Source organism: Agelaius phoeniceus, chromosome 1, assembly GCF_051311805.1.
Source record: "Agelaius phoeniceus isolate bAgePho1 chromosome 1, bAgePho1.hap1, whole genome shotgun sequence".
In the NCBI taxonomy this organism is placed as follows: Eukaryota; Metazoa; Chordata; class Aves; order Passeriformes; family Icteridae; genus Agelaius; species Agelaius phoeniceus.
The window spans coordinates 79,837,548-79,859,940 of record NC_135265.1 but is presented as its reverse complement, the minus strand read 5'-3'; the positions used below and the strand labels follow the sequence as shown (position 1 = coordinate 79,859,940).

General features: G+C 43.8%; 1 protein-coding gene across 1 annotated transcript in view; it reads right to left on the bottom strand.

The window, feature by feature from the left end:
- ANKH (ANKH inorganic pyrophosphate transport regulator) overlaps positions 1 to 20,572 on the bottom strand; it is a 107,006-nt gene extending 86,434 nt beyond the window's left edge. Inside the window, exon 1 of the mRNA XM_054639709.2 lies at positions 20,010 to 20,572. Coding sequence (XP_054495684.1) covers positions 20,010 to 20,105 — 96 coding nt within the window. The 5' untranslated portion in view covers positions 20,106 to 20,572. The remainder of the gene's footprint in view (positions 1 to 20,009) is intronic.
- Positions 20,573 to 22,393: the final 1,821 nt, after the last annotated feature.

Here is a 22,393-nt window from a genome sequence, read left to right as displayed (position 1 = left end):
AAGCTGAGAACACAGCAGCATTGCTGCCATCAGCTGTACCCCAGCACAGGAAGCAGCAAATAAGTGGCCATTCGTACATCAGGTCAGCTCGGTATTTGGAGAATTCATTGCCTATATTTCCAGAAGAAACATGACTCAGATACACGTGATCAAGAGCATCTGCATAGAAATTGGAGGTGGATGTTTGCTAGCAGGCAAAGCACACACTTTAGAAGCAATGAGCTCCACTGAAAAGGTGGGTCTTTGGGTTTCTGGAGAAAACAATCTTTTTTGACTACTGCTGTAACTGCAAATATGGAATGACAAGGGCAGTGTCATGCAAACTAGAAAGAACATTAGAAGAAAACAGTACTTTCTGTTTTTCTGATCTTTTAAAACAGAATACATTGGGTGTTCAGAATATTAAGGTGTAGGTGATTTAGAATGAAATGTGGTATTAAAACACAGAATGCTGTAACCAAACTTCTTTGTTTTTTGCTTGTTTGAAACATAAAAACTCTTCTTTCTTCAAGTCTAAATTCTCTGGTCACAGACACAGTAAGGCATCCAAGATATTATAATGAAAAATTCCCTTTCACTGTATAAGCACACCTAATTTTTATCTTAAGCTTTGCTCTGACATCCCTAAGTCTGCATGTACACTATCTATGAGATACTGAAATTCTATATTAAAAGGCAAAAATAAAAAACTACTGAAATGTAGATAAATCAAGTAAACCATTTGTGGCTTTGTTTGTTTGTTTTTTTTTTTTTTTAATTGTAACTGTGGATTTGTGTGGGATTATATCATCTTTTAACCTGTAACTTTTTTGTTTAATTTTTTTTCCAAAACATAATACTACAAATGATGCTGCTTGCTCTCTACAGCTCTTGTATAGCCTCCACAATTTTGAGCTATCTGAGGCTTGCTCACTACCTGTTAATGGATTTGGCTAGACTAATTTTTTTTTTCTATTCCTGCTATTAGTTTAATAAATACGACTGAGACAATACAATATTGAAACATTGGTTCTTTATGTATTTTTAAAATAGGAAGATAAAATGTAGCTGTAGCTTCAGGGCAGGCTGTTTCATGGCCTTAACTAGCCCTCCCCCTTTAACTGTGTTAAGAATGGGTATAGTCAGCCATATGTATTGTTATTCTTCTGGAGGTAACATAAACATTTGTCACCAGAGAAAACTGTGGAAAATAGAACTATTCACGGACAGTAGTTCTCATTTTAGTTTCAAACAGAAACTTGCCTGAATCACTGCCTTAAATTTCATTTTCATGGGATTAATGTTATGAGGGATCAGCTTGATCTGAGCTTTATTCCCAGAAAGCATCTCACAATGCCATATAGTGAAAATCCTCTTTTTGCTTGTTCAGGTCTGAGCTTGTTCTTCCCAGCAGTAGCCAGCTGTCAGTGGGCAAAACTTATGTCCAATGGAGGCATCAAAGACAGCACTCCTTGGGTATCCAGTGAAGGCAAATGCAGTGGCTTCCTTATCTCTCCTGGGAGCTCTGCATCTTAACAATACCAAGGATTTCTTCACAGGAGTACCCCTCAATTACAAAGAAAGACCAGGCTGTTGGACCATTAAAAGAAAAGAACATTCCTTGCATTATTCTGTTAAGTTTCCTGAAAATCTATGAGATTTGGCTGCTGCTTTCTACAATTGACATCCTGCAGCTTCATTAGAATTATCTGGTATAAGTTTGTAAGTAAAAATACTTTTTTCACACTCTTTCCTCTTCTGTCAATGATGAGTGCCAGCTCCCTTCTCCTTCATTGCTGACTTCTCCGTCTATGGCAAACAAGTGATACAGAAATATTGCTGAAGCAGTAATACAATAATAAGTATTTAAACTACTAACTTCTCTCTTCTTTTCTTCTTCTGAAACATCACTACTACTATGGAACAAGCACTCAGCAGTGATTTCAACATTATTGGAAGCAAAAGAAGCTGAATCATGTTATATGAATAAGCAGATACCCTCACTTTTACAAAAGCAGTACCTTCTGATGGAAGTTGCATAATCTTTGGCTTTGATGTCACAAGAGAAACTCCAAAGGGCACAGATTGTGTCATTTCCTGTAAGTGAAAAACTGGTAGATCTTCATCTCAAACCCACATTGCTCTGATGGGTTAACAGGCTGGTTTTTTACTGTCTGAGTAAAGGAAGGTTTGCTTATTGGCATATCCCAGGCTCTTGAGTTTTATTGTGCTTTTTACATAATAAGTTCTTTGTCCAGAAAGCAAAGAAATGTGATGACTATAGCTTTTGTTCCAATGTCTGGGCTGAGTTTTGGGCCATTAAGACTCTTTCCAATTGTAAGATTTTGTTCCCTCAGGCTTTTTTATGTAATGGGTGATAAAGGAGTTGGAAAGCAAATTTATTGCCTCTTTTTCTTAAAGGTTTTCCTTTTCATCCTTGACAGCGCTTACGGGACCTTTACTGCTGAAGCTATTGCATTTCTCTTGAGTGTCTTATTCCTTGGTGTCATTAACAAGATAAGTTATCCTTTCCTAAATCTCCTCCTCCTGTTCACTTTCAAGGGTCATGTTTTTGCATGGCTTCAATGTTAATGTGGACTGAGTTCCCACTAAGCATAGGGAAAGTCTACAGGCCATCTTGGATGAAGAGTGCATTTATTGGTCATGGATCTTCATGTATCTTTTCTGTGATACAGTATCAGACATTACAGACAGCCAAAAACTTCCAGTGAGCCAAAAAGAACTGGAGCTGCTTTTATGTCATGTGATAGCCCTTTTTCCTTACCCATGTTTCTGTCTCTCTATTTTCAGTTTGGAAACCCAGCATTGTGCCCAATATTCACATTCCCTGTGGGCACTATTTCTGATGACTTCACAGTTTCATAATGACATTGAGCAACAGCTGACATCTATCTGCACATGCTGCACCCATTTCTATTTCTAGACTGTCTTTATTCCTCTTAGTTAACAATGATACAGCAAATTCCTAATTCACTACCAAGAGTGAATGAAAAAGACCAGTTTTTTAAAAAGACTAGGGAAGAAAGAAAATCAGTTTTCTACTTTCTAAGGGCATTGTTACCTTCTATGTTTGCAGGGATCATTGTGATTATTCAAGGAGTGAAGATATTTAGGGAAATACCAAATCTGCACCCAATTTCCCATGCATTAGTCTAGCAGTAAGGACTGATCATAGAGATGAAAAGGGAACAGCTATGCTGCAGTGAAATTTCAACCTTCCATAGGATGGGATGTGAGTATAAAGCAAACAGATCTGCCACTTTATTTGTGGAAAAATGAACATTGCCCTGATTAAAAAAAAAAAAAAAAAGGCAACAGCTTTTATAAAGACAGGAGGATTCACCTCTTTGCACATACAGCAGTGACAGAGTGAGACAAACCTTTTGCCTACCCCTCTCCCTGGCTACCCCTCCTGATGGCCACAGGCCAGAGCAGGGAGGACACACCTCCTGGCTGGGCCTTTTGCTTCCATTTGCTGTCAGCAGAGTAACGGGGCTGTGCTTCATCAGTGCCCAAACAGTCACGTGTATATGGGGAAACTAAAAAGAGTCCCGAAGTCCCCAAACAAAATGAAAGTCCCTCTTCCCTCAGCCTCAACTCACCCAAATGAAAATGCAGAATATCTCAGACACTGAATTAAGACTCTCGTGTTTCAGCCTTTGCTCTTCTTATGTCATGTATTGTTCTAGTGACAGTACAAAAACATTTTAAAATTACATTTATAACTTACTAGAACAACACCAATACAGCTTCTTAGCAGCCCAATCATGCAGAGGCCAAGAATTTTAATGCCCACACTTCTAAAATACCACATTTTTGAAAGTACTGTAGTAGATTGTAATAGATTTTTTGTAATTTTTTTTTCATTACTGTAATAATAATTGCTTTGCTTTCAGAAGGACCAAAGCAACATAATTCAAATGTATGGAAATATACAGAGACTTCCAAAGTGGCCAACAGAAGACAAATATGACTCTTCCAGTGCTCTCAGGACAGTCTGGATGCTTCAGTCTTTAAAATTATTTTCATATCACAACAGCAGCTTGCTATTTGGAATGCTGGGAGAAGATGTAAGCAATGAGAAAAAACAGAAGGTATTTTATGTTTTTAGATTTTCCTAAATCAGGGTGAATGGCAATGACAAGAGGATCAGCTTTGATTTATCATTAGCATGCAAAACAGAAAAAATGAACAGATAAGCTGTCCCATGAACAACAATAAAAGGGCATTAGCAAACCCTTCCAAATTTTGTTTAACATGTATAATTGAATGAATTTCTTTATGAAACAGAATATACATTGTCTTCTCTCATTATGTTTTTCTCATTCTATTGAGCAACCTCCATCCTGGAGCTCATCCTTCTTCTGTCCCATTCCCCACCCCCTGCTTGTTCTGCTGGAGCACAAAATGAACAGAGCTCTGTTTGTTCACCAGCAGCAGCAGCAGCAGAGGCAGTGTCAGCCCTGCAGAAGCAGCCCCCTGCCTCTGTGTCCCTGGCTGAGGGGACACCTTCCATTTTTGGGAATCATTCCTATGAAAGAACAGGATTTGTGAAGGTCTTAAGTGAGCAATGACCTGTTTTAAAGAAGGTAGAAATATTGAAAAACAAGTATTTTAGAACCAAAACATATTCAGATTAAGAAGTTTTTACTACTTTCCCTTCACAAAGGGAAGGGAAACTACTTGCACGGGTGCAGTGAATCCTTTGTGGTGCTCCAGGCACACCTGCAACAGCATGACTTTCATTAATGCAATCTTAAAAACAAGCTGGTCAGCTTTCCTGACCCTGTTCTTTCCAGAGTCTCATTCTTCTGCTAGATGGGAGCCTTTCTCATTTCCAGTTTAAAAGCACTCATTGTCTGTTCACAGTCATATGTTGCTACTCAATTTCCTCTTGTTTGCAGGTAGCCTACCATCTTCCCATCAGAAAACATGATCCCATCTCCCTCACAAACACCTGAATCATGCTCTACCTTTCTTTGCTGGGCTACAGAAACCAAAACCTTTCAGTTTCACCTTTACAGATAAGATGATGAAAAAAAAAAAGAGAAATTAATAGCTGGGGTTTCTTTTGCCTAATCTTTTGAACAAGTTTGAACTGACCTGCCTTAAGTATGTATGGCCATAACTGTGCGAAGTATCCCAGGTGAAATCTCACTTAGAGCATGCATTATCTCTACTGGGGGAAAGGTCATCAGATAAATCCTCCAAGACCTCCTATCTTCTGATCTTTATGTTACCCTCATAACTCCTCTTCCCCCCCACCCCCCAGAAAACAGGAGCCCTTTGTGGTTATACTTCAAGCAGCTTGCAATGCCTAGGTAGGAAAACATCCATCTCTAGTCATTAGGAGACAACTCTGCTTCATCAACATTGGAGGCTTACAATTCGAACTTTTAAGAGTGCTAGGCAAGCCAAAACCTATATGCTGCTGAAGCTGTTATTTCACTAACTTTTTTATTCAGAATACTTTCTCCTAGTTGCATGTTTTGAGTCCTTCCATCATACAATGCTTCTGCTTTATATTTTTCTTCATTATCAACCTCTGTAGAAACAATATCAGCAATATCTGTAAGGTAGAGACATTTTCAGAAAGAGTCTTAAGATCAATGTTGGCTCAGCACAAGTTTAATTTGGAACATGTGATGGGTCTGACTCACACTGTGCTATTCATGCCATCCATCCCTAATTTGGAACAAGCCTAGTAGTTTAGTTATGACCTGAAAGTGTCTGAAGACACATTATATATAGCATTTAAAAATATTTATAATGTTAAAAATGGTCATGAACATCAAAGTCCCTCAAGGGATGCACAGGTTCACAATGGGGACATTTCTCTCTGAAGCCTACAGCAATCACCTTCACAACACCTGGACCTCTCTGCACCTTATATCCATGCCCATGTACAACTGACTGAGCTTGGCATGCTTCTCTCAGATTTCCTCAAAGGATTCTCTTTGAAAGAATACACCAAAGAGCAGAAGTGCTCTCTGATCCAAAGGGGGCTTTGTTGAGATTAGATAGTCTCAGCACTCCAACAGCTTTATCTCTGGCCATGCAGGTAAGAAAACATTCCTGTTTTCAGGAGCAATGAGACCTAACCACAGCCATGAGTTCTAACAGCAGGATGAACAGGCATGTGGGGAATGCAGGCAATGTTATTCTTGTCTGTGATCCAGAAATTGGCTTTAAGACTTAGTGAGAATAATCACTCTGACCTTGGTTTATAGGTTCTTTGAAAAAAGCCACCAATAAGGACAGCAGGCATTTACCATGTGCCATCAGACATCAGCATGCAGGGACAAAAATTTCACTGCTTCTCTTACATGGCATCATGCTGAGCAGGAATTCAAAACAGGCCACCTGGGTGAGGATGAGAGGGAGGCACGGGTCAAGTGGTGAAGTAGTCACAGCCATGTGACTGCTGTGTGACAGCACTGTGCCATGCCAGTCCCAGAGAAAAAGTACCTGAACCAGACTGACCTGGACCTGGCTCTGACACGGTGGGGTGTGAAAGCAGGAACACACACAGCTGGGGAATGTGCTGCCTGGTACCACAACTGCATGTCTGAAGGAAGGAGCAGCAAGCACGGACACTTTGCTAGATAGAAGTCTTGCAGCTTTCTTACAAAGCTCAATTCTTCATTTGAAGTCTGGCTGTCTCATATGACATAAATCCCTGCACATCAGCTGAAGTGAAGCCTACATTTAAAGGCCACAAACACAAAGAAGATTTCTAACTAAGCATTTCTTTTGCTGAAGCAGGCCTCTTGCAAGGAAGGAATCTGTTGGGGGCAGGCAGTGGGCACCTTGCTGCCGTACTTACTGTGGGATGCTTGTCTGCAAACAGCAACGGGATGTGCCTTGGAGGCAGCCTGTGGACAGGCACAGAAAAGGAAAAGCAGAGGAGACAGAAGAAGAGCAGGTACTTGAAGCTTACAGACTACTGTGGATTAAAAAAAGGCCAGTAAATAGGAGGCAGGATTGACAAGGTGAAGGGACAGGAGCTGTCCAGGGCTGCCAAATAGAGCAGTGCACAGGAGGCTCCAGCCAAGGGCTGAAACCAAAATCTCCCCTGTCTTATATATATGTACAATCAAAGCGCCAAAACCAGACAGTAAAAGATGAGGTTGATGATGCTTGATCCTTCAGGGTTCAGCTTGGCAGCCTGCAGATGCCAGACTATTGGTTATGGTGCTGCATCACTGCACTGCCACGCAGGGATTCAGTGGAAGACAAAAAAAGAATTGAATTGAGGGCAGCTCCCTATTTTTATAGGAGTTTCTCTCTTTCTCAATGGTTGTTTTCTTTCTTTCACAAAGGAATTGCAAAACAAAGGGATGTACACAGAAGATTTGAGGTTATAGAATCTTATCTGGCTGAAACAGAAAAAAGGAAAGCATAGAGGTATTTGATTTTAAATGTCAAGAGACTATAGAGGCACTATTCTTCAAGGAAAGCAAACAAGAGACACTCATGCTTGCAGTTGCCTTTGAAACCAACTCCCAAAAGTTGCAATACTCACCTCTTGCAAATAAGCTACTAATAATCCTTTCCTGTAATTGTTCCAACCTTGCTGTGCATCCCTCACCCTATGCTGTGTTAACAAAAAACAGAACAGTGCTTAGGGTTCCCTAATGCTATAAGTGTGTTAAGAGTGAAAAAACCCAAAACAACAAACTCAAGTATTCTTTGTTCTTCTGGCTGCAGACAGAGTCACTTCGCTGTCCTGCCAATTTGCTTATTTCTTGCACTCCACACTCAGAGTTCTCATGAGACTGTATTCATATCTAATGGTTTCATGTGCCACTACTATTCTCTGTTCTTGAAAAAAGGTCATATTTTAGCGAGTCATATTTTTTCCTCTATTTATTTCTACAGTTAAGCGCAGGTTATCCTTTATTACCAGCTGGACATGTATTGATTTAACATTCTTCTCAATGCTGGTCTCAACACAGAACCTGACGGCTTTCTCATTAAGCTAAACTTGCACTGGCATGCCTCCTTTGTCTACTTTACACTTTCAGCAGAATGACAGAGGAAAAAGTTTCTAGTTTGTTATTCAGCAAGATATTAGTGATGAAATTATGGCCCTGCAGTCCCTTTGACTGGAGCATTTCAGCCCTTCTAGTGCAGTGAAAAGCTTTCATGACCCAGGACTTCTGGGATGTGGTGGTATTTCTAGAGCCAAGGATGTCAGGCCTTTTCCTTTCAGACAGCTTGATCTAAACCCCTCTTTCTTATCACTCATTTTCCCTTTCAAATCTCTGGATGCACACAGAATACAGCAGACCCCACATCTGTAGATTACTGCTAGCATGACCAAACCCTTGGAGCTCAAAGTCACAAATATGTAACTTCACATGAGGTTTCCTTGGCAAAGTCCCGAGGCAATGATTGTGCCTTCGTTAGCTATTTTCTCCTCAGTGATGCAACCACCCACAACGTGGTAGGAGCTTGCAGCTGACAAGAACTGCATGCTGTGATTTGGAAAAGCTAGCCCACAACGACACTGGCCTTTTCTGGACAGCGACTCAAAGCTCTCTGACAGGTAAAGCCTGGAATAAGAAAATGCCAAGAAAGATACCTGCTGTGATTTATTGTGAATTTACTTAAAGAGAGAAACACTGGCCTCTGCACAGTATTAACAGAAAAAGCCCACACTACTTACATATTAGATCCAGAAGGCACTGCTGACGAAAGCTCTTCCCAAGAGTGTTACAATGCTGGAGCATGTCCTAACCAGCAGACCGTTGACTGCATCTCAGAAAGCTCATATAAGAACAAGACTCTGAATGCTGAAAGGTCGTCATGCTTTCATGCTTTGAAATAAAACACTCTGAAGCAAAATGACTGCCCACTAGTATATAAAGAACAGTGGTGCAGTGATCAGGACTGCTCTCAAGATCACATTTTGAAAAGCTAAAATCCATGTACAAAACCATGGATTCAAAAACAAAACAGCATTTGCACATGCAACATGTAACCAGAGATGGCTCAAACTATAAGCAACAAATCAGGTACATGAGAAGTTACAGCCCATCTCCTTATTTCCCTGACCATTTATTTAGTCTTGCATATAAGTCAGTAGTAATCAAGACAGTACTTTAGCACCACTCAGCGTATAATTCTCCTATAAGGGCAGTCTCCTGCTCACAACACACCGCATGTGTGTCTTAAAGAAGCATGTGAAAAATGTGTTTACCTGTGTCAAAAAAAAGCTTTCAGTGGATGACTGCCTTTGGTGTTTTGATGTGCTGAAAAATGTTGTGTGGTTTGGATTTTCCTCCTCTTTTAAAGTGAATGCTTAAGATTCCAAAATCGTTATGACCCAACATAACTACAGGGGAATCTGACAGTGCTGTCACACTAAATTTGGAAGCCCACATTACCAGTTGTTATGTGCTAGTAAGTGCAGAGAAAAATAACCAGAGATGTCAAGCACATCACCTAGCATTTTCACTTCTGTTGGGGAGAGTTTGAACTCATCTTGTTAGCTGGCCTCTTGGGCTGAGTGGGTTGGAAACAATTCTAATGTTCAAAGTCATCTCCAAAATGCCACAGTGGAGGAGGAAGGAGAATGGACTGACAGAATAAATTACCCAAGCCAGTAGCAGGGTGAGGGCAAAATGGATGGGCTCCCTGGTAGCAATCAGGAAGAGGTGCTGCACTGCAGCTCCAGTCTGGCAACAAAGCCACAGATATGTCTGTGTAATACAGCACCCATGGGACAGCCAAGCAAAGGACCCAAAGAACTGAACTGGAAGGGCAGTAAGAAAGGGTAAGTGAGGAAGGTCAAGAAAGGGTACAGAGCTGTGGGCATACACCATATGGGACCACAGGACTGAAACTTCCCCTGTGCTTGCCAAGATCTGTCTCACAACAGCTTATGCATTTAAAAAAACTCAGCAAGCCTCCAGCTAAAAAGCAGAGTTAAGATCTCCCTTACTTCCACACTGAGGACATTTCAACACTCTACTTCTCTCACACTGGAAAGGTTCCTGCATTTTGGTAAGCTTATTTTGTTTGGATTTTTTTTTTTTCCCTCAGCTGGGCCAGGGAGATCCTAACGCAGTGTATTGCTCACTCCGGTGGCAAAGGGCATGCTGCCTCCAGTGAATGCTTCTAAAAGGAACAAGACAAGGATTCACAGTCAATACTTCTACTAGCTAGGTAGCTCTGTTTCTCCTCCCAGCAAGTGCTCTCTGTATGCTGAATGTGGGAGGCAGCATGTGAAAAACAGGGTGCTGTGAGAAAACTGTATCATGACCACCGATTATTAATAAAAGAAATTCCTCACCTCTGAGTTGCAGGTTTTTTACAGGTTTTTTTTTCACCTTAGTAAGAGCCCATAATTACAGTGCCCTTCTAGAGTGTACTGAATGCCTTTGAGGAGGATGTGGTTCTCAAGCTCTGAAAATGTGGTCTTTGGGTTTTCGGGTTTGATCCATCATGTGATCACTTTACAGTGATCACAACACTCTTTTTTTTTGGTAACCCACTGAATTTGAGCCTATGTAAAACACAACCACCACCACCACCAAATCCTGTCTGAAGGTCAGCACTCTTTGTGCCACATTTTAGAAGGAAGTAAAGTTTTTAGGAGGAAGTAAAGTGTGAGAGGGGAAAATCTTCTGCTTTTAATTGGAAAATAATCTGGAAATCTTTTCAGTTTAAACTGTATTTACCATCCCAGTCTTTCTCACCACTCCTGCCCACATTCTTCTCCACAGCACTGACCTAGCTAACCTCGTTTCCCCTTTCCTCTCCCTCATGACCACACCACAGTTCATACAACTGCAGATGGTTATCAAACTCCCTTTTCCATCCAAGCTATAAATGCTTCACTTCTATAATCTTTCCTCTTGTGTAACTGACATTTTTTCCCCTCTCAACAGAACCAAAAATGTGAAGTGTCTTCCCACTCCAAGATGATGCTAACAATTCATTTTCTTTTCAAATGGCCTAAAGGTTTTTTAATTGGTAAGATGCTGACAGAGGAAATGGCAATGATGGACTTGCTCAAGTGTCTGTCTTCCATCTTCAGGACAGCAGATGTGAGATCAAAGGCTGCCAAATTCTAGGAGCACATTGGTATGTTCTGGCAAGGAAAGCCTTTGTCTTGAGAAGTGAAGATGCCTGAGGTGGATCAGAGAGTACCTCACCTTAACTATCCATAGCTACAGGAACAGCAGTGACTGTATACTAACACAGAGGTTACAAAAATAAGATATTGGTCACTGGTTATGCAGCAGAAGGAAGGAGGGGTGAGTAGGGAGTGAACAGGAAAAAGAACCCAATAAAATCTAGACATAAACCCTGCATTTTGAGGAAAGTAGATGTCAAACATCATCTTTAAAAAAACAAGGGAAGAACACTGGGTGATGTGGTTGCCCCCCTTATAACTACACAAGCTGCACATCAGACTTAATGAAGGAAAAAAATCAGTCCTGGCTGAGAGGCACCACTGCATTCTTCAGCCAGTACAGGTGATAATCATGCCAGCACATTAAAGTTCAGGGGCACCCCGCATCTGACTTTGTTCACTAATTTAAGTGCAAAACACAGGTAAGAAGGCCAGAAGACAGACCATCTCCCAGCCAAAAGCCTTTCAAATGTATTTGTCAGCAAACAGACTGGCACATGTTTTGGTTCAGTGAGCTTTCAGCCTACAGAACCTGGTACCTTAGGGAATGTTAACAAAGAGTTGCAAACAGGTAATGAAGAAATATAAAACCATGTATGCTCTCCAGCTCCTATGCTTGTGAATTTTCTCTGCACTCCACTGAAAATTTTCTGGGCTGTAAAAATTTAAAAAGGGTTGAAAAAAACTGCCTTAACAATGCAGAAATATTATGTGAAGCAAAACATTTGATAATAAGTAGTGTCTTGCAGCTTATTCACTTCCCACACTAAAAAGCTGAACTCTTGCTGAACCACTACATCAGTAAAGCAAACTGGATGTGTTGGGCAATAGTGACCACCCTTTCTCCAACAGTAACACTCCAGCCAAAACAGGAACACTGAATTTTTTGCATCATCTTTGGGAAAATAATTAAAATGGCACTTGAGATTTCACACCCTTGTGGCACTTATTTTTCAGCAAATGCCTCCTTTCTCCCCAGTATTTTTCCTTTGTCCTTTCTTAGAATGCTCTTGCAAAGGCTGTGGAAATCAACCATGCTATTGCCAGTAACAATGCTCTACTTCAGCCCTCTTTGGAAGAAAATGCATATTTACACCTGGAATTACTCTTAGGTAATGTTTCAAGCAGGCTCTTTTATTCTGCATTACACTGGGAGGGAACTCATCAAGAAAAAGTGCACACGTAGAAAAACTCTATAGCAAGGTAGTGACATCCTGTGGAAAATCTGAAAGAGAGGTGATACCATAAAGAAGGCAGAACATAGGAAAACTGCAGAGCTTTGATGTTTCAGACACCAAAGTGCACGGGCCATTTATATCGGTTATAGTGGCTCTTTTTTAATTCTCTATCTAATGGTAATCTGAAAAGACAGTGGTAGTGTCTAAAGCCATAGCTACAGCAATATCATGTCAGTAGAAAATCAAGCAAGCAGAAAGAAATGCAATCTGATGATCTAATTGCATATTAACATTACTGTTTCCCTCACCCCAAAATCCATAGGTTTCCAAGTACAAAGAGCATGAGGTAGCAACAGCTGATTAAATTAGCTGGCTAAAATATAAGATAGTTACAAATTACCCATACTTTTTAAAGAAATGCATGTTCTGATATGTCATTTAAACTGGAATTTGAGCTCAGCAGTAATATCTGTTATTTAAAAACATCACAGATTTCTCAAAGTAGCTGCAAAGCAAAATCTGTTTGAAATTGCTCAGTTTTATGCATGGAGTTTTCTGCATGAGCTGGCAGATATATTTAAATTTTCTATTTATACAACAACTTACATCCATGTTTTACAAATATGAAGGAATATACTTTGTAACTGCCTAGTGAAACACATCACAATTTTAGAACTGACGAAACTCACACAAGGAGAAATATCTTGTCTAGGATCAAGTTAGGAACAGATAAAATCTGCACTTTTAGAGCTAGAGCCTTGAGTGTATGCCTTCTTTGAATATAAAAAGACACTTTATCTTTAGTCATAAGATTGGCCATGTCATATAAGCCTTTGTATACAACCAACTTCTTCAGGCAGCAGCAAAATGAGCAATGATTAAAAAGAAATCAGTTCAGACCAAAGCAAATGTGAAGAGAAATCAGCTTTCTTGTCTTTGAAAGAAGGCAGTAAAAAGAAATAAACAAGAAAAGCCCCGAAACAAAGCAAATGGTCAGTCCACTTCACATTCAAATGTTTTACTTCAGGGATTTCTCAACACGATGTAGAATACAAGTGTTTCAAAGCCCTTTCAAAATTTCAGTTTTGAACCCATGTTTTAAAATTAGACTTGGGGTATTTTCAACTCCTGATTTCAATTCCTGATGCCAGCTTTCTAGCATAGTCTTCCAGATTTTCACTGGCACAGGGAGGAGAAGCCAATTTCCCTATCTCTGAAATAAGCATGAGAAGTATTTGGTTACCCCATGCACCTTTTTCAGTGGCTATCAAATGATATTATGACTGCAGTACCTCCAGTGAGGGCCCTCCAGCCTAGAGACTGGGAACTGGGACTGCTTGGCAAAGTTGTAAATGTTCCTTGTCTCCCACTGCATGAGCTACACTTCTTGGTAGAGAGAATAATTTCCACCCCCAGACCTCAAAGTTTTATTTTCCAGCAACCTGGTGGGCAAATATCATACGAACTTACAGTTTTGGGATTAATTAAATTACTTCATTAAAAAGTGGCTGGTTGGTGCTGCATGGAGTTGTTGTCCTCCACCCCTCCCGCCCGCCCCCTCCTTCCAACCTGTCCTGGAAATAAGCTCTCTCTACAGCTCTATAGATAGCAAATGCCTTCAGACACGCTTAATTGTTACCACCAAGTACAAAACCTGCCTGCTCTTAACAGTGAAGCATAAGAAAGTCCAGAGAAGTCCTTAGAGCTGACACAGCCACGGGAGGTAGGAGGCAGGCAACTGGATGGTTTTGTGAAGGAAGGAGAAAGCAGGATAAAAAAGGGGAAGGTACTGGCAAATTAAGCAAAATAGGTCCTAGCTCAAGATTATGTATTTTACAGTATAGTAACATGGAGCACTGCAGGGAATGTACACCTCATTAGTGGTGCAGGTTCATTCTCATAATTTCTAGTACCATGTGAAATCTCCAGTGGTGATAGCCCCAGTGCTATCACCAGGTTCATAACCTGTTTATTTTGTACCTTGCATGCTATAAAATGCAAATAGATATTGGTTTAGCTGCCAGGAGTAAGTCTTTGTCACCTTTAAGAACATCAGCGCTCTGTTGAGATTTGGCTTTTATCTGCAAATGTTTTATGAGATCTCTGACTTCTTCCCAGATCTCAGCATGCGCTGCTTGCTGTGAAATGCCCGCAAACTCTCTGCGTGAGCGGTGAGTGCAATGTCTGGTGTGCAACGCCTGCTGCACTAACACTGATATATAAGCCTAATTAATCTCTTGGGCAGTCTCAAGAGCCAGCCACGTGGTCTAGAGCCCATCTAACACTGGTGTGAAAACCCCCAGAGCCTGGCAGATGACCATTTAGGAGCCAGGGCTGGAAGGCTCAGGCTCGCATGCACAGAGAAGTAAAGCTGCGTTGCTTACAAAAAGTCTGGAGACAGCACTGAGGTATAGATTCCTGAAGTTACTACCTCAGGTGTGTGTGGTTTGGTTTTTAATCCTTCATAGACAATCTCACTTGGATCTACTCACTCTAAACAGGAAAGTTAGAGATACTTCAGTGGTCATTCCTAGCTATTTCCCTGACCATTTGGCTTATGAATTCTGCAAGATAAACTACTTCAAAATAATGCCATGGAAAATAATAACAACAAAAAAAAATCTGTTGATAGTGTACTCTGTATATGTTTCCTTCTTCAACATAATTTAATCTAAATTTAATTTAAAAAGCTGTGAAGTTCACATTCATTTAAAATAAATAGGACATTTCCGTCAGCCTACCGTATTAGTAATGTGGTTGTGGTAATAACATACAGCCACGTTGTACACCAATTACAGGATGCTGTTAGCTTTCTTGTTTATATGGTACTAAAGTCCTACACAATTGAAACAAGTCCCTGACCTCTTACAACATCAATAACAGGGGTACTTTGCACTCATACAGCACCTTTCATCTCAGAGTGCTTCTGACACATGAATTTTCATTACATCTACATACAGGTAGGTGTCTAGGCACACTTCAAAGGCAGGGAAACTGTGCCATGGAAAGGTTACACAACTTGGCACAAAGCCCTGGTGAACAGCTGGGAATGTGAACTCTCCCATTACTTGTTTTGAACGTCCAGACAATAATGCTTACCCCAAAACCAAGCTTCGTAAGGCATTAATCAAAATGTTTAACCCCCTACCAAGTTTGCAAATGGCATGGGCAGACAATAAGCTCACTAATTCTTTTTGATACATTATTCAGGACTTGTTCTCCTTTTCTGGCAACTTTCTTTTTTTAAGTAAAAAAAAAAAAAAAACAACAACAAAACCAGTCAAAAAACCTCCAATCAAATACAAGAAAAAACAGCAATTACTGCAAAATATTTTGGAATCCAAAACACTTAGCATTTCCTTTATGGCCCATCTGTTGGATCTCAAACATTACAACATGGGCAATGCATGGCAAGTTCTCTGCAGGGACCAGAGCACCTGAGTGCCCTCTGGAGTAAGAGGTAGCAGGGCTGTGCTTGCTCAGTTTTAGTTTCCAAGGGCCCACAAGCCACTGAACACCACGGATGCATACATAAGTTATGTTGGCACGCTAAACTGGCCAACAGCTACCGACAGTGACACAAACTAATGATCCATGGGCTGGCTACGTGATAGCTACAAAGTTAAAAAAAAACCCAAACAAAAAACCCGTACTAGTGTTCCTTCCCATTGATAATTACTGCACTACTGGACGACTGCAAACAGACCTTGAGATCGAAACACTGCTCTCTGCCTGGCTTTTGCCACCTCATGAGCATCAGAAAGAGCTCCCAGCCATGCCTGCAAACTGTATTTAGCGCTGCCTAGGGCTGAGTCCGGGCTTCTGACAAAGTTAGTGAATTCATGCCCACCTCAGCTTTCTCCCTTGGTAAAAATGCTGATGCAAATGCACATTTATGTTACAAGTCAGGCCACCAGAATATATGTCAGGAGCTCTGGAACTGTGTTAAAAAGAAAAACTGATGTGGGTGGTGACGGATTTTTGAGCCCACAGAGCAGCAACGCTGTTATTTGTTGTTTGAGTTGTTTGAGGTTGTGTTGCTCTCCATCACACAGGAGGCATTTATTTATTTATTTATTTCTAAGCAAGTACATCCAACATTTTTCAAGGGAGCCAGAACTTTTAATGTAAACTTTGTTTTCCAATGACTGAGCTCTAAATACAACAGTAATTATTGTGAATCTCAGGGTAAGATGTTGAGAGTTGAAAGCTCCTCTCAATGGCAGAATAAAAGAGACTATCTCTCTTCTGGTGGTGTTAAACTCTTGTGATGAAAATGCTCTGTTGTGTATACTTGTATATATACATATATTTGTATATTGTGAGAGCAATATAGATGTATTTGTATATTTGTGAGGGCACCTGGAGAAAAAATATATATAGATGTGTGCATATGAACACACACATTACAGACACACAGGGACACAGATCTGAGTGGAGAAGGAACATTTAGCCAAAATATTTGGGACTATTTTCCTGAAGGCCGTACTTTTAAGAAAGGTATGTAGTATTTAATTTTATAAAAGCCATGTAGCACTGTCAATAAACTAGAAATGGGTTGCAGAAGGAAATCAAGAAAGTAAGTTAGAAATGGTTTATCTCTCTAATATTCTGGTAATTTACCTGGGCCTGCATCAGGACTACTTTTTTAAGTAAAGGAAAAAAAAAATCAGGTATTTGTCAGAGAGAATTTATGAGGTAAAGAAATGAGGTCAGCTCACTAGATTGGAGTAACTCCGTAATATAGTCTTGTCCTAAGGCATTGTTGGATTAGAGTCCAGGGTCAACAGGAGGCTCTTCACTGGCTGTAGCAGTTCTGAAAGTGACTTCAGGAGCTGAGCTTATTAGTTCTTAAGCACTGTGCCAGCATTTTTTACTTCCTGTAAACTAAACAGTCTTGCCATGCCAAGCATCTTATTTGGGGCAATGGTGACAGCCTTAACCTATGTTCTGCAAACAATCTTTAGCCTTACTGTAAATTTCCCTTAACCTAGCAAGAAACCTAGAGGAAGCTGCATGCCAGGGATCTGGTAAATTTCTAGTGATGTTTGCTATTGACTACAACTACTGAACACCCAGAAAAGCCTCTCAAGGCAATAGAAAAAAAAAAAAGGTGATTATCTTTGTTTCTCACTTTTCAAACTGAGGTATCTAATAATATAAGGTTTTGCTAAGAAGGCTCTGTTTTGAATGCTCTAATTCCAAATACTCTCCTCACTTGAGGGAGCGAGGTATGAATACCATACATCAAAAGGGGTTTATGACTTATAGCATTTCTTACACATCTCTTCTTCCCTGGTCAGGCAAGGTCCATTCTCTCCCTAATTTTTTTACAGTCATCTCTTACTTCTGACCTGCAGTTCTCCTGTCTCTTTTACAGTATTGCCCAGAGCAAGTAATATGCCTTCATACAAATTTTCCTTCCCTTATCATTCTTAGAAATCTGTGTTATCTGCAGTATACATTCAAAGGAAGGGGTACTGCAGCCTTTGCAGAGCTATCTGTTGGCACACCCATTCTTCTATGTTGCTTCCATTCATCCCTCACGTTAAAATTATTGCATTTTTTGAAAATGTAAAGCAGAAAGGTGACTGGCTTAGCAATGTACTTTCAGTCTCTCAAGTCCAACAGTAACGTTGTACAAGTGCAAAAAGTAACTTCATGTATTACATAGAGGAAAATAAAATCGCTGTCCTTTTGTCTGTATGAGGAACCCTTCAGACATGGAGTAGCTTTGCCCTTGCTTCAGTTTCCTGATTTCCATGTAGGTAAGGCTGGTAAAAAACTATCTTTCCAGCCTCTGGTCCTGAAATAAGCTGGAGTTCTAGCAGGCTGGATTTCTCCCTTTTCAATTAAATATCTCCCCACGCAGCCATCTGAGACGAGGGATAAACCCAACTCTCCTGAAAACCCAATCCTATGACTTGGCTATCAAACAAAACACATTTTCTAAGATATTTTTGTCCCTAACACTGTCAAAGTTGTTAAAGTGTTTACATGTATCATTCACAGATTCACATCCCTCCTGTGTCACTGGTACCCAGCCAGACAGAAGGACCCTCGCTTATAAAATCACTTGCAAATTTTGAAATCCTGGTTCAGAGCACACTGAAGCCATGGGGATGTTTTTTTATAGGCTGACATTTACCTTGAATTGAGCTGACCTTGTACGAAGCAAACTGTATGAATGCACCTGTCATATTCAGTTTGCTGAGTGCACGGCTTTCAATTTAACTTCTACTATATGCTATTAACATGGCATAATTATTAGCATTTAAATCTCCATTTCCTTTGTCATTTCTATATTTAGATTTGCCTTCCCTCTCCCCCCCCTCAGTATGCTTAAAGAAGACTGACTTAGTAGGAAAGCATATAGTTGTTAGACAAGGATGGAATTGTATTTTTTAGTATTACAGTTTATTTAAAGGACTAGGAATCAAAATGCGATTGACACAGCCATGACAAACATGATTAATGTTAGCTATTTTTTCCCACTGTAGTATTTTTCCTTTCACTTTCTGCTTTACAAGTGCTTGAAAGTACCCACTAATTTTCCGATATCTTTGCTCAAGAAGCACAGGAGCAAGTGTCTGTTCTTCTTAGCCAAACTGAGTGACTTAGGACAAGGATAAAGCTATATGGGGTGCAATACTTAGTGTGGCTGCCCAGCTTAACACTTGCAAGTAAGTAGTAGTGTATGCCACCCTACTAAAAATGTAATGACAGGTCCCATATAGTGCAGCCTAACACAAGACAGGGCCTGGATTGTCATAAATACCAAAACGCGAGAGCAGAGATTCCCCCACGCCCCAGTGCAGGGGCAAACGAGCACTAGCTGGGGCAGGGGAGTGGGTACATCAAGCCTTGAACATGTTCTCGGTGCAAACGCAGCAAGCGGGGATTGGGAGGACGAAATGGGGTGGCTGCATGTCAGGGGGATAGGCTGACAGCGGGCTCGGATACACCGGGCTATCTTCTCGGTGCCTGTGCCAGGGGACAGCCTTAGGTCACCAGCACCGCTGGAGAACTGCAGCAGTGCCGAGGCGCACAGAGCACCGGCGGGGGCAGGGGTGCAGCCGGAGGTTCACCTGCCCGGAGGGTGCGGAGCGGCTCCCCGGGGGATGCCGCGCTCCTCCCGCCCTGCCGCGGCGGGGGCTCTCGGCGGCGGGGCCGAACCGCTGCGGCAGCGGCAGCGCCGCGGGGCGGGGGGGCCGCGGCTCCGCTCCGGCAGCGGGCGGCGGCAGCCGGGCCGCCCGCCCCGCTCCAGGCGCCGAGCCGCGCTGCACTGCGCTAGGGGCTGCTGCACCTGAGCGCCCGTGTCAGCGCGGGGATAAAGCACTGCCAGCCCCCGGCCAACGCATTATGTAATTTCAGATTATATAATGCTGAAATGAGAGGGGGAAAGATTCCTCAAAACAACCCAAACCCTGCCATCCTTCCCCGGGCATCTCCTGGGACGCGGCGGGGGGCAGCCCGTGGTCTCGGGCGGCCGCCGGGGCAGGCACGCCGGCACAGGGGCCGCAGTCCCCGCCCGGCGCGATGAGCCGGGGCAGGACGGCTCGGCACGGCTCGGCTCGGCTCTCCGTCCCTTGCCTTCCCGGCGGAGGCACCGACAGCGCCAGCCCGGCGCTGCGGGAGGGCGGGCGGGAGGGAGAGGGTAGCTTCCCGGAGAGGCGCTGCCTTACCTGCTCCCCGAAGTCGATGGCGATGTTAGTGATGCCGAGAGGGACCAGGAACCGGATCAGGGGCCAGTAGTTAGTGAGCGCTGGAAATTTCACCATAGTCCCAGCTGCGCGGTGACCCGCGGCGCATCTGCCGCGGCAGGAGACGGCGCGGGAGGACGGCGGGGGGAAGGATGAAAGGGCACCGGAGGAGGGTGCGTGCGTGTCCCTGTGCGTGTGTGCGGGCGGGGAGGGGGTGGGGGGGAGATAAGGGAGAGGGAGAGGAGCAGCAGAGCCCCCTAAAAATAAAGAGCCGGGGAGCGGGCGGGGGGCCGGTCCGGTCCCTCCCTGCCCGGCGCGGCGCTGGCTGGGCGGCGGGGCGCGCTATGCTGCCGCCTTAGCAGGAGACCCGAGAGATCAAGTCCATCCCCGCCGCCCTCCTCCCACACAACAATGATCCGCCGCCGCTGCCGCCGCCGCCGCCGCTGCCGGAAAAAAAAAGAGGAGGGACACCGCCGCCAGCCACTCGTGCGGGCAGCGCTGCCATCCTCGGGGCGCGGGGGCCAGGGGAAGGGCCGGGCCGGGCCCCCCCCCGCCTGACGCTCGCCGGCGGCGGGGCGACGGCCGCGGCGCCGCGCAGGAAAACACCGCCCTCCTTCTCGTCCTCCTCCTCCTCCTCCTCCTCCCCGCCGCCGCTGCGGGGACGGCGCAGGCCGCGGTGCGGCGCGGCAGCCGGCGGCGGTGCCCGTGCGGAGCGGCGCGGGGCCGGCGGCGGTGCGGGCCGTGCGGGGCCGGCGGCGGGGCCCGGCCGCGGGGCGCCGCTCCGGGCTGCGCGGGCTGGCGGAGCACGTGGGTTTGACACACGCTCGCAGTCGGGTGGCGGCGGCGGCGGCGGGGGAAAGAGCGGCACCGAGCGGCTCCTCCCGACGCCGGAGCGGCCGCGCCGCGCCCCCCGCCCGCGGCCGTGGCGGGGCCGCGCCGGGCTCGGCACCTGTCCGCACCCCTTCACTCCGCCGGGTCCCGGTGGGCGCCCTGGGCTTCCCCCATCCGCACGCCCGCCGCCCTCATCGTGCAGCCGGGGGAACGGGAAGGCGTTCCCGGGCCGTGGGCTTCGGGCCTCGGGCAGCGGCACTCGTGCAGCTGCAGGAAGGGTGGGAGTCCTCAACACGGCGTCAGCCAGCGTGTCTGACCCACAGCTCGTCCGGTCAAAACCCTGAAATAAAAAAATCTTGAACGTTTGGCAGCGTAACATTTTCATCTTTCAAGATCTCTGCCCTTGCTCTGGGCAAGGGAATGTGCTTGTGGCCCAAGGGAGCTTGCAGGAGGGCCCTCACTGCCTGGGGCACCGGCTGCCTTCTGAGCCGGGGCTGTGGCAAGCCACAAGGTTTTGCCAGTCTAAGGGTGGGAGAAAGATGAGATGGCAACCCCCTTCTGAATAACTTGCAGAAATTTCTCAACATTTTCAAAATTGCAGGATGGTTTCATTGTAATTGGGTTTTGCTGGGTCATTTAGGTTTGTGGTGTTATCTTCACCTTGCCCCCTTCAAGAAGAGTTGGCAAATATTTTGGGAAGGTGGGAACCGTATGAGGAGTCAGATACCTGTATGTGATCGTCAGAGGACCAGTGGCCAGCAGAGGAGCCTCACTCTCCCAAAGACAACTGTATTAAAATGTTCCCGTGACCAAGCACCATTCCACGTATTTGGAGAGTCAACAGGAGAAGAGCTCTGAAAATCCCTGCTAGGCAAATGACAAGCTGTGGGGTGGGGCTGGAGAAAAGGAGTCCCTGATTCCTGAGGTGTTTTGGCAAAGTCAGCCCCAGTTGTGCTGGAGGTTTTTTCCCTCCTACAGCTGGAGTTTATCTCACCTATCAGCCCTTGAGCTGGAGCAGCCATCGTTGTGAGGCACAGAAGAGCAAACTCAAATGCTTACAAGACAGCAACCCTGCCTTTATTGTCTAGATCACTTACAATGCCACAGGCATGGTGTCCTGGAGTGAGGCAGAGAAAAACAGGAGAGGACCATGAACTGAGAAGAGGGAAGCAGAAGGTGTTTGTGATTGCCTAAGAGTGTCTTTGGGTTAACAGCACCAAAACTTCATCAGCTTAAGAGAGAGCTAATCATCTCCAGATGGAGCAGTGGTTCATCCATTGGACATCTTTGACCCGTGTCCAGTGAGAGGGAACATTTACCCTCCAGCCAACCCAACCAAAGCTGGAATTGAAGGAGGAACTCAGAGATGCAGAGGCCTTACACCATCTGCCTTGTTTTACTTGTTTGCTTGCACTGAGCTGAATTCCCTGCCAGTTTAGGCAGAGCCTTTATGTACACTTAGATGTAAGTTGCAGGTCATTTTCTTTGAAGGAAGCCTTGTGCCTTTCAAACTCAAAGCTGGATATATATTGAAG